Source organism: Anomaloglossus baeobatrachus, chromosome 1, assembly GCF_048569485.1.
Source record: "Anomaloglossus baeobatrachus isolate aAnoBae1 chromosome 1, aAnoBae1.hap1, whole genome shotgun sequence".
NCBI lineage: Eukaryota > Metazoa > Chordata > Amphibia > Anura > Aromobatidae > Anomaloglossus > Anomaloglossus baeobatrachus.
In genome coordinates, this window is record NC_134353.1 from 630,371,502 (window position 1) to 630,383,872 (window position 12,371).

Below are 12,371 nucleotides of genomic sequence, written 5' to 3' on the forward strand. Positions count from 1 at the left end.
GCAACTGAGTCATAATGCTATATCTCACTTGGTCATATTGGATTACTTGGTTAGGCCCCAGGCCATACTGCGCTATAATTTCGTCTCTACTCAACCATCTAGGTTCTGAGGTGTGCAAGAGATGAGCAACAGTCCTTATACCTCTCACCTTCCACTCTTCAAACAGCTTATTGCTTGTCCCCTGCACAAACTCTGGATTCCCCCATATAGGCAAGTATTTGGATATTTTATGGGGAAGTTTGTAGTTTTTCCTCAACGCCTTCCACGCTGCAATCGTGTCTTTAAATAAGGAAGAGTGCTTGATTTTCACTGGGAGATTAGCCTGCCTAGTATGAAGCAATGCCACCAGATCCCAAGGCTGTGCATAGTCTCTCTCAAGCTCCAACGCTGAATAATGCCTAGAGCCTTTAATCCAATCCAGTATATATCTAGTCAAACAGGCTATATTGTAACCCCGAATGTTCGGCAAACTCAGACCTCCATGAACCTTAGATGCCATTAACTTCTTAAGCCCTATACGAGGGCGTTTCCCCCTCCAAATGAAGTGTGAAAAAGCTCTATTTAACTGGACAATATCTTTATGCTTGAGAAGCAGGGGAAGTGTTTGAAGATGATACATTAATTTTGATATCGACATCATCTTAATTAGGTGGACTCTACCAATTATGTTCAATGGAAGGTCGTGCCATCTTTTAAGATCTTGCTCTATTTGGCTCAGAAGGGGTGGATAGTTTAGACTATAAAGGGTTGCCGGAACCTTACCTATTTTAACTCCCAGGTATGTGATATATGACTTAGCCACTGTAATTCCTTCAAAAGGGTTCTGCTCCCGTGTTTGAACATTTGTCCCTCCCAGGTATAGGAGCTCGCACTTTGACGCATTAATCTTGAAGCCTGAGTACGCTCCAAACTCTCGCAAAATTTGTAAAATCTCGGGGACCTGCTGAGCTGGATTCGAAAGGAAAAGCAAAATGTCATCTGCAAAAAAAGCTGACTGAATTTGTCTATTATTTACAGAAATACCCTGGAAGGTGCTATGTGTAGATAACAATCGTACCAATGGTTCCAGAGCCAGATTAAAAAGTAATGGGGAAAGGGGGCAACCCTGTCTGGTTCCTTTCAGTAATGGAAAAGGGGCTGACAGATATCCTGGAATGTAAACTTGAGCCTTCGGATTTGTGTAAATTTCTCTAATGTAGGTATAAAATGACCCCGAAAAACGCATTTCATCTAGAACTCTATAAAGCCATGACCACTCAATATTGTCAAAGGCTTTCTCGGCATCTATTGTAAGCAAAGCGGGAGATTCTCCTTTCAGAGGCCGAAGGTTAACCCTATCCAGGACAAGAAGAACTTTTCTAATATTTAGTGTCCCTGATCTTTTCTGAATGAAACCGGCCTGTGCTGGGGAAATCAGTTGGGGAAGAATTATAGCTAGACGATTTGCCATAATCTTTGACATTATCTTCATATCTAGGTTGATAAGTGATATGGGCCTATACGAACCCGGATCCTTCGGGTCCTTCCCCTGTTTAGGGATCAATTTTATATATGCCCGGTTATTATTTTGGAAAGACGCATTACCGTCTAGTATGCTATTATACAGCTCTAGTAATGTAGGTAAGATCTCTTCCTTTACTGTTTTATAGAATTCTCCCGTAAATCCGTCAGGGCCAGGGGCTTTATAATTATGCATGGAGTTGATTGTCCCCAATACTTCTTCCCCCGTAATTTTGGCATTCAGAAAAGTGCGATGCTCTTCTGTGAGTCGAGGTAGTGTCACTTTAGATAAAAGATTATTATCAGGAAATTTGTCTCCCTTTTCCGACGAATAAAGGTTTCTATAATACGTGCCTAAAGTCTCAATTATTGTCTTAGGGTTTTTGTGTATCTCCCCCTTTTGATTTTTTATTTGCATGGGTCCCTGAGTTATAATCCTATTTTTCGCTAAATTGGCCAGTATTTTCCCTGCTTTATTTCCAAAGCGATGTAATGTAGCTTCTTGCATTGACCTAGCCATTTGTTCCCGTTTTTCCGCCCACTCATTAAAAGCTCTTTGGGCTATTACCCATCTATCTCTATGGTCCCTATCAGGATGCTTTTGAAAAGAAGTATATGCTTCCCTCAATTTATGGGAGGTTTCAGTAAATTTAAGATGAGCCTTTTTCTTCAAATAGGAAACATGTGCTATCGTTCTGCCCCGTAATACTGCTTTCGCCGTGTCCCATAATAACATAGGTGTGTCTTTATGTTGATCATTATGTACCATAAATTCCGTCCACCATGCCTTTAATTTCAAGGAAAAATCTTCATTATCTTTAAGGAAGGAAGGATATCTCCACAGATAGTCCGTTCCTCTGGGATAAATGTTTGCTAGGTCTAGCACCACCGGGGCATGGTCAGAAATCACCAAATCCTGGATAGTAGCTGAGTGGAGCGCACGTACCAGGTTCCCTGAAATAAGGAAGTAGTCAATGCGAGACCAGGAGCTATTAGCATGTGAATAGTGCGTAAATTCCCTATCCTGAGGGTGCAGTAGTCTCCACGCATCCCATAAGGCCGTGGCATTTAACAGAGGACGCATAACTTTATCATGGCCGCGCGGTACATTTGGGGGGCCTTTAGCATTTTTCCTGTCCTCTAGCACAGATACCACCGAGTTGAAATCCCCCCCAATTATTAGATTAAAATGGGCATGTTCTAAAATTTTGGCCTCAAGTCGTTGAAAGAATGATTTGTTGTTTTCGTTCGGGGCATAAATATTAAAGATTTTATAAATTCCTCCAGGTATCTCCACTGAGACCATCTGAACCCTACCTTCCGTGTCCGCATATGTTTCCAGGACTTGATGTTGTAATCTCCTACTTACTAATGTAATAACCCCTGCTTTCCTTTTAACTGAAGATGACCCATAGACTCCTCCAACCCACAATTTCCCCATCATCTGCATGTCTGAACCTTCCAGATGAGTTTCCTGAAGGAGCGCAATGTCCGGTTTGAGGCGATTAAGGTGGCGTAATATCTTAATTCTTTTTTGTGGGGAACGTAACCCCTTAACATTCCAGGTGACTATTCTCATAAAGTACATGTAATAAATGGAAATCCTGCCTTTCGTTTACCATGTTTTTGCTGCCCTCCTTTGCCAAAAAAAAATTCAACCAATTAGACAATTGAACATAGTGCTCACTTGCAATAGTGAGAGCAATAGTAATAATAATAACTCTGTGTAAAATCTTTGCTACTTCACTTGAATCCAAAATCCCCAAACATTTCAAACATCTCCCTCCCCTCCCCCCCCCAACTATACCATAATACTCAGACTTCACTTTTTTCTGATCATCTTCCAAGCTCAGTCAACCTTATACTTGTATAGCATTTAACCAATATAAAGGAGTGTCCCACCTACAAAGAAAGAGAGAAGGGGAAAAAAAAAAAAAGTTCTCTTTCCTTTCCTCCGCCTCAGATTTCTTGAACTTTTTCCACTGCGGCTTCTCCAGCCTAAATCAAAAACAGGTGTCCCACCTTGAACTTCATACATCCGACATTTGTCTATTTGTCTCAGGTTCCCTTAAGTTCCATGTTTTGTTGTCTCTGGTCCTTCGGGGAAGCTGTAGCGAGCTTCACAGAGCTCCCTTTGGTAACTCTCTGGTTCGGTGAGTCGTTGCGCCCTTGTCCTGGAGAATTCCTGAGGTCACGAGGACTGTTGATCCGCTCAATAAAGGCCTCTGCCTCCTTTGGACTTGAGAAAGAATTGTAGGATCCATCCTGATGTCTGATAATCAACGTTGCCGGGTACTTTAACTGGAAGCGTATATTTCTCTTAAATAAGGCAGAGCATATGTATGAGAATGCCCTCCGCTGCCGTGTGACCTCCGCAGAAAAATCCTCGAAGAGCAAGATGCGCGAGCCTTTCACCTCCAAGGGATGTTTCAATTTCTTGTATGCCTGTAATATTTCCTGTTTATCGGAAAAGTCCAAGTATTTCATTATGACTTGTCTTGGGCGTCTGTTATTTTCACTCTCATCACCTCTCCTTGGCGGACCAATGCGGTGCACCCTTTCCACTTTTCTCCTTCCTGCTACTCCCAGGGTTGTAGGAATAGTGGATTCACACAATGTACGTAGCTCACCAACCGGGTATGTTTCAGGCAGGCCGACAATGCGCAAATTGCTTCTTCTGGAGCGGTTCTCCAGATCGTCCACACGGTCCCTCAGGATCAGATTCTCCCTGGCCAGACGCATGACTGTAGTGTGGTCAGAGCTGAAGTCCTCCTCTAACGTCGACATTTTGGTTTCCATAGCCGCAACCTGTTCCACCGTCTCATCAAGTTGGTTCTGTATGGCACTGAGAGCTTTTTCTATTGATGCTTTAATTGTAGCGGAGATGTCAGGTAGCAAACGATTGGCGACTTCATCAGCCAGACGCTTATAATCCATACCCTCCACTGTTTTGAATACATCCGGGGTCCCCGGGGAATCCTCCATCTCCATCTGATGAGTATTCTCAGGTGACCGAGGGACCCTTAATTCTGTATGGGCAGTCACAATCTTTTTTTCACACTGTACGCCGGATGTATGAGGATTTTGTGTTTTGGAGCTGCTGCGCAGCAGGTATCTTTCCATCAAATAGTGAATGAAGGGACGCAAGTTTTGACACTGATTTAGTGTGGGTTGTCAGACAAATCTTGATTCTGCTCCCCCTTTTGTTTATTCTCACTTTCACCCCTTTCTCCCCCCTGCCAGAGTTATATGAATTCTCACTGTCCTGAAACTTTGCAGGGATGTATGTTTAAACTTCCCTCCTTCAGCTTCTTTCACTTTCTCCAGAGCTTTGCACTGATTCTGTATGCCTAGAGATTCAGCACCTGCTTATGCACAGGTCTGGACAAGATGGGGGAAGGGCCCAGGGATTCCCGGCTTTTTAAAGGGAACCTGTCATCAGAAATTTCGCCCAAAAGCTAAAAGATTCCCCCTCTGCAGCTCCTGGGCTGCATTCTAGGAAGGTCCCTGTTATTATTGTGCCCCATGTGAGACCAAAATAAAGCCTTTATAAAGTTCTACCTTTTTGTATGCAGCTTCTGTAAATTCGTCACGGGGGCGGGCTCTCTGCCGTCCGTTATTCTGCCTCCTGGTCCTGTATGCCGCCCCCATCGCTCCTTTCCATATCTGATGCACCGCCCACTGCTCCAGCCATCCCCGCGCATGCCCAGTGCCAGTCTCACGGGACTGAGCAGTTTGACCGCTGGTGACGTGTGCGCAGACAAGTGATTATGGACGGGACTGTGACTGTTATCAGCAAGTACCCGGCCATAATCTCTTGAGCGCGCAAACCTCTCCAGCGGTCAGACACACTGTGCTCAGTGTAGATGCTAGACTGTATGGGCTGCTTCCAGGGATGACGTCCCTTTGTCATGTGTATTTTGAACACGCCCCTATCACATGACAAAGGGACGTCATCCCTGGAAGCAGCCCATACAGTCTAGCACTACCCTGAGCTCAGTGTGACCGCTGGAGAGGTTTGCGCGCTCAAGAGATTATGGCCGGGTACTTGCTGATAACAGTCACAGTCCCGTCCATAATCACTTGCCTGCGCACACGTCACCAGCGGTCAAACTGCTCAGTCCCGTGAGACTGGCACTGGGCATGCGCGGGGATGGCTGGAGCAGTGGGCGGTGCATCAGATATGGAAAGGCGCGATGGGGGCGGCATACAGGACCAGGAGGCAGAATAACGGACGGCAGAGAGCCCGCCCCCGTGACGAATTTACAGAAGCTGCATACAAAAAGGTAAAACTTTATAAAGGCTTTATTTTGGTCTCACATGGGGCACAATAATAACAGGGACCTTCCTAGAATGCAGCCCAGGAGCTGCAGAGGGGGAATCTTTTAGCTTTTGGGCGAAATTTCTGATGACAGGTTCCCTTTAACTCTGCTCTTTGCAGAACTTGTCAGTAGCGTTGTTTGCTGCTGATATCTTATCAGGACTCCAGGAGATTTATTATTCTGCTGCCGGTTAACTGTTTAGTGCTGGGGGAGTGAGTGCAAGGTAAGCTGCGTCCTGCTCTCTGTGTACAGATCTGATGTTAGTGCAGGGCAGGCTCCGGCGCCATCTTTATCATGCTGCCAGATCTTGTGAGGGAGGGGGAGAGCGAAGTTCACCGTGCTGTTTCAAGTGATTATCTCCACGGCTCCCCATGAACGTCCCTGCATTCAGCAACTTCACTCACCGGTGGTATGGAGCGGGGGAGGCTGGTGGGATGTCCGGTATATATGTCAGAGCTGCAGGGAATGACAGAGCTCAGGCGTCCTGTGTCCTACATGATCAGCGCAAGAGCCGGAAGTGTCTATGGTTCTTCTTGCTGGGACAGTCCATCAGCATTCTGGTGTTGGCTTCCACACTTGTATTGGATGGAAAAGCTGTAGGTAATCCCTTGTAGAGCGATAGGGTTGGAAGGACAAGGTTCCTTTTGTGTCCTCCCTCACTCAAACTCGGCTTTCTGCACCCACAAATCGGCATTGTATATCTCCCACATCATTGCCTAGGAGAATGTTTGCAGGGAGGCCGCTCATCACACCGATTATGCATTGTTTTGCCCCAAAGCCATAATCCAGGGTTACACTCGCTCTTGGAATATATCTCTGAGTACCTCCAGCCAATTCAATGGCAATTCCTGGTCCCTTTTGAATTGCTTCTGGTTGAATTACTCGGGGATCTGCTATGGTGAGAAAAGCCCCAGTGTCACGAAAGCCAACAACTTTTTGGCCATCCAGCACAACCTCCTGTAGATGTTTATGCCGAAGATCATAAGAACGGGTGGCTGTGGCTCGCACTCCATAGACTCCTGGTAGGGAAGTCAACATATCAGAGTCACTTGGCAAATCATCAGGGCCAGAATCCAGCTCTTCTCCTGTTGAGGGTGTCTGTAGATAATGGACAGGCAAAGGTGGTCTGCAGCTGTTCTGCCTCTGAACACCTGGACAGTGAGCTTGCAGATGACCAGGCTGCCCACATTGATAACATCTGCGCTGCGTCTCACTCCTTCCAGTTTGCCTTCTGGAGAAGTAGGTAGGAGACCTTGGTGACTGATAGGGAGGTGCAGGTGCTGGAGGTGGTTGTCGATTTGGAGGATGACTCCACGGGATAGATGGGCATGTGGCACGCAGATGCCCGGGATGCCCACAGCTATAACATCTTCGCTCTTCTACTTTCTCTCCTCGTCGCATTCCAGAAAATGTGGTAGAAACAACTGGAGGCACATACACACGGGTATCCACATGAGGTGGTGATCTAGGAGGTTGAGGAACATTGGGCACTTAAGGACAAGGAACCTCTGGTGTTGGGGAGCTGGTCATTTTTGCTCCCTCTGCTAGCAGCTTCTTCCACTGATGCTTGATAGTGAGCACCTCATCAGCTAGAGCTGCAGCTTCCTCCACAGTGGCTGGTCTCATTTCACGCACCCATTCCCGGATCTCAGCAGGGCACTTGAAGTAAAACTGCTCTTTTAGAAGGACCTGGAGGACGGTCTTCAAGGTTAAGGCCTCCTCTGCCTCCAGCCAACGATGCCACAGATGTTTGAGTTTGTGGGCATACATCTTGAAAGACACTTCCTCATCACATGCTAAAGTACGGAACTGAGTCCTGTAAGTGTCTGGCGTTACAGCATAATGTTCTAGAATAGTCTGTTTAATATCCGCATACTCACAGTTCCACCGAGGGTCCATAGCTCTATAGGCTGTGGCAGCTCCACCCTCTAAGAGCCCAACCAGATGCCGGACGCGCTCCCTTTCTGGGACTTCCATTAATCGACACTGATGCTCAAAGTCCTGGAAGAAGCCCTCAATGTCACCAGCAGCCTCATTAAATTGCTTGAAGTCTTTGCGGGACACTCTGGGAAGTTCCCTCATGGTGGGTGCTGGGGTTACAGTCTGTCTGGAACCTCTAGCGGCTTCCACAGCGAGCTGCTTATCCAGCAATGCCATCTCCTCCATCCTGCGCTCCTTCTCTTTAGCTCCATGCATGACCTCCATCTTATATTCTATGGTGGTCTCCTCTCCCAGCAAGGCCATCTCCTCCTCGTACCACACACCCCACTGACTTTTTTGGGTATTTACCTCCGGCTGCCGTCTTTCTTCCGTTTGCTGGGAGGATCTTCCTCAGCGTCATTTTGCGAGCAAACTCCTTCCAACGCCTCAATCAGCTGCTCCTTGGAGAGTCCCTTGTAGCTGACTCCCAGTTCACGGGCCTTTGTTTGTAGGTTCACCGCAGTCCAGTTCTTGTACTCTGAGGTTCTGGTTCCAGCTGTTGATGGGCCGTTGTCCTCCATTCCTTCTGCTCTGATCCCACCGCTGCCAACCAGTTTGTGACGGGGTGTACAGCAGAGCAAGGAGGGACAACAGGCCAAGGAACAATCCAAAGGGCTTTATTGGAACCACAAAGATAAAGCACCAAACATAAATATAGATCCTTAAAGTCTGCAAGGAGTCCACAACAAAACAAAAGATCCAGGGGCACCGCCTGGTATTCCGATGCCAGGGAAAATAGGGCAATGGTCCTTATATGAGTTCCTTGAGTCCAACAGGTGCACAACAAAACGCAATCCCACGTGGCCACTGATCTCCAGTCTGTAACTGTCCATACACCGGCTCTAGGATCCAGCCTCAGCTATTCCCTCCCAGAGGATCAATGTTCTTTCTTCAAGTTTCACACAGACTGACTGAATCTCCCAGGTAAGCAGAGAGTTTACACTAGTTGGACTCTAGGCCCACCTCCCCCTACTCCCAGGGATGGAAGTGCCTCAAGAGGCTACAACCTTGCACTATAGGGGGTGATTACCTACAACAATAGAAATGTACACAGAAGTAGTTCAAATAAGACAATGAATCAAGCTTGAAATAGGAATCTGTTCAGCAAGATACACCTCCCCATATCCCACCATCACAAACATCTTGTACATTCTTTATGGCATTTACTAAATCTTTAACATTTAAATATAGACATCAACACAAAGGAAGAAACAATGTAATACCTAGGTTATGTCCATAGCCGATGTATTTTATGTTATGTGTTGAAACAATGCAAGATAATAATAAAAAAAAATAAATTATTTTTAATTAAGCTGGATCCTACCTGCCCATAAAATTGTAGGCATATTAGATTAGGGTCCCAACAAAGAGATACACCTTGTCGCTGGCTGTTGGGCTCTCAAGAATTGGTCAATTTGTGCGCTAAGTATCTAATTTTTTAAACATAGTTTTAATAGCAGTAATGCAGTTCCAAATTCCTATATTCAGTGTTTGCATGTTATAACATTTCATAGTGCCGCAGTTTTTTTTAATTATATTGAATTCTCAGCTTGCACCAGTTCACACTTGTCTTGTTCTGTTTGCAGGTGCTGGTCTGTCCTTTATATTTGTGAAACAATACAAAATGCGCCACACATATCACACAGTATTTTACCTGTGGGATCATCATTGGGTCCGGCAATTCAGGAGATATGTCCATCATCCCAAAAAAAGGATCAGGGGCATCCTCCAGCATCTGCATGAGCATCAGATTATCTGGAAGCAACAAGCGTCTAAAATATGCACATAATGTCTCGTTATATAATGCAGAAACTAGATACCTACTATAAATATATGTGTAAAGGAAATAACACACATACAACATAGGAAAACATTTTAGTAATTGAACCAACTACATGTCACAATGACTTTGGGATAGCGGGGAACAGGGGCTCCTAGGCTTTCCCTCAAGCGAGGGGACCCCATGCTATCCTTAATCTCAGGGATACTCCTAATGGTGGAGAGGCCTGAGACTCCTTCCAGGCCCTGCTCCTGACCAGTCCTGATCTAATTCCCCCACCCTCAGAAAGGGACGGGACAGGAGAGAGTTGAAACCACAGATAAAGACAGACAAGGGAAAAACAAATATCTGTCACACAACACGCACATGCAAAGGTAAAAACAATAAGAGATTCATGAGGAAAACAAGAGCAGGAAGGAAGTACAAAACAACAGGGCTATACTCCACAACTGCACCAAGCAAAAAGCACAACTTTCACCAGAGACAGTCTGGGACACCACGCTTCACAGACCAACACAGAATAAACTATAGCAGACATGGGTAGAAGGATTTCAACATCAACAGTATAATTAGGAGGGGAGCAGTGTTATAGGTATCCCAACAACATGTGATTAAAGGAGCAAGCAGACTAGCAGAGATTAAGGGGTGCTTTACATGTTGCGACATCACTACCGATATATCGTTGGGGTCACGTCGTTAGTGACGCACTTCTGGCGCTGGTAGCGTCATCGCAATGTGTAAATCCTAGGTGCGACGATGAACGAGCGCAAAAGTGACAAAAATCGCTGATTTGTGTCACGTCGTTCATTTTCATATTGTCGCTCCTGCTGCAGATATGATGTTGTTTGTCGTTCCTGCGGCACCACACATCGCTGTGTGTGAAGCCGCAGGAACGACAAACATCTCCTTACCTGCGTCCACCAGCAATGCGGAAGGAAGAAGGTGGGCGGGATGTTACATCCCGCTCATCTCCGGCCCTCCGCTGCTATTGGCCGGCCGTTTGGTGACGTTGCGGTGACGTCGCTGTGACTCCGAACGCATCTCCCCCTTGAAGGCGGGATTGTTCGGCAGTCACAGCGACGTCGCCGACCACATATGTGCGAGTGAAGCTGCCGTAGCGATAATGTTCGCTACGGCAGCAAACACCATATATCGCTTGTACGATGGGGACGTGTGCTATCGCGCTCGACATCACTAGCCGATGCTAGTGACGTCGCAGCGTGTAAAGCCCGCCTAACTCTTGCTAGCCTCCCTATGAAATTGGCACACAGCAGGTCGACACATGAGTCTACATCTGTTGATCCCAGACACCAGAGAAACCATCAGACAGAGTGTCAGAATCTGCAATCTGAACAGAGCCCAGTGCTGCCATGTCAGTTGGCGTAATCCACGTCAATAAAGTATTTGCACTAGAATATGTTAATACAGCTGAGATAGTGCACTATGATTGAAGGTGCAGAAGAGGATCATATTTTGGCATTGTGTAATGCAAGCACATTACTTAGAGCATAAAGCCACTTATTACAACTAATTGTCTACTATAGCTCATAGATTATATATGCTGAAAAATGAAAGACGTGAGGCCAAATAGCCACCAGCCAAGACGTAGAGATGAATTCAAGACTAATTGCCCCAACTACTCCTCCATAAGGTCCTCCATACTCCATAAATCCAGTCATATAAGGGGTACTTCTCACATAGCGAGATCGCTGCTGAGTCACGGTTTTTGTGACGCAGCAGTGACCTCATTAGCGATCTCGCTGTGTGTGACACTAACCAGCGATCTGGCCCCTGCTGTGAGATCGCTGCTCGATGCACACACTCCTGGTTCATTTTTTTATTGTTGCTCTCCCGCTGTGAAGCACACATTGCTGTGTGTGACAACGAGAGAGCAACAACTGAATGTGCAGGGAGCAGGAGCCGGCGTCTGGCAGCCTGCGGTAAGCTGTAACCAAGGTAAACATCGGGTAACCAAGGTGGTTACACGATATTTACCTTAGTTACCAGCGTCTGCCGCTCTCACGCTGCCAGTGCAGGCTCCCCGCTCCCTGCACACGTAGCCGGATTAAACATCAGGTAAATAAGCAAAGGTTTAATGTGTACTGTGGCTACGAATGCAGGGAGCCAGCACTAAACGGTGTGCGCTGGTAACCAGGGTAAATATCGGGTAACCATACCCGATGTTTACCGTGGTTACCAGTGTCCGCAGCTTCCAGACGCCAGCTCCCTGCAAGCGCAGCATCGCTTCCACGTCGCTGCTGGCTGGTCACTGGTCGCTGGTGAGAGCTGCCTGTTTGACAGCTCACCAGCGACCATGTAGCGATGCAGCAGCGATCCTGACCAGGTCAGATCACTGGTGGGGTCGCTGATGCGTCGCTAAAGTGTGACGGTACCCTAAGGAGGAGTAAACTGTCATCACAAGACTTTGTTTTCTTCCTTAAAGAATTTGTGTGGTACAGTCCATACAATTTAATCAATGCATTCATTTATTGTAACCCTCCTGAGAAAAGACATAGATATGCAATTCGGAAGGAGTCCCTATGACACTAGATAGAAAGGGACAACTTAATAAAGAAACTCTAGATAAATTGTGTACTCTGGTGGACTAGTGGGTGAATGAATAAGAAAAAAAACTATTTATTAGACAGCTACTAAACAAAAATGGCGTATGTCGACAAACTGTAAAATACTCACTGTTCAGTGTGTAATAAGTCAATTTTTGTTTGCTTCTCAGCCCTATACAAGCGATCTAAGATGGTCTTCACTTCCTCTGAGAGATGAACAGATTG

At 46.2% G+C, this 12,371-nt stretch overlaps 1 protein-coding gene across 1 annotated transcript in view; it reads right to left on the reverse strand.

The window, feature by feature from the left end:
* The window catches only part of REC8 (REC8 meiotic recombination protein), a 144,971-nt gene that overhangs the window by 106,866 nt on the left and 25,734 nt on the right, over positions 1 to 12,371 (reverse strand). The window contains exons 4-5 of the mRNA XM_075340722.1: positions 12,277 to 12,352; positions 9,457 to 9,574 (exon numbers count right to left, since the gene is read on the reverse strand). Of these exons, the coding sequence (XP_075196837.1) occupies positions 9,457 to 9,574; positions 12,277 to 12,352 (194 nt within the window). The remainder of the gene's footprint in view (positions 1 to 9,456; positions 9,575 to 12,276; positions 12,353 to 12,371) is intronic.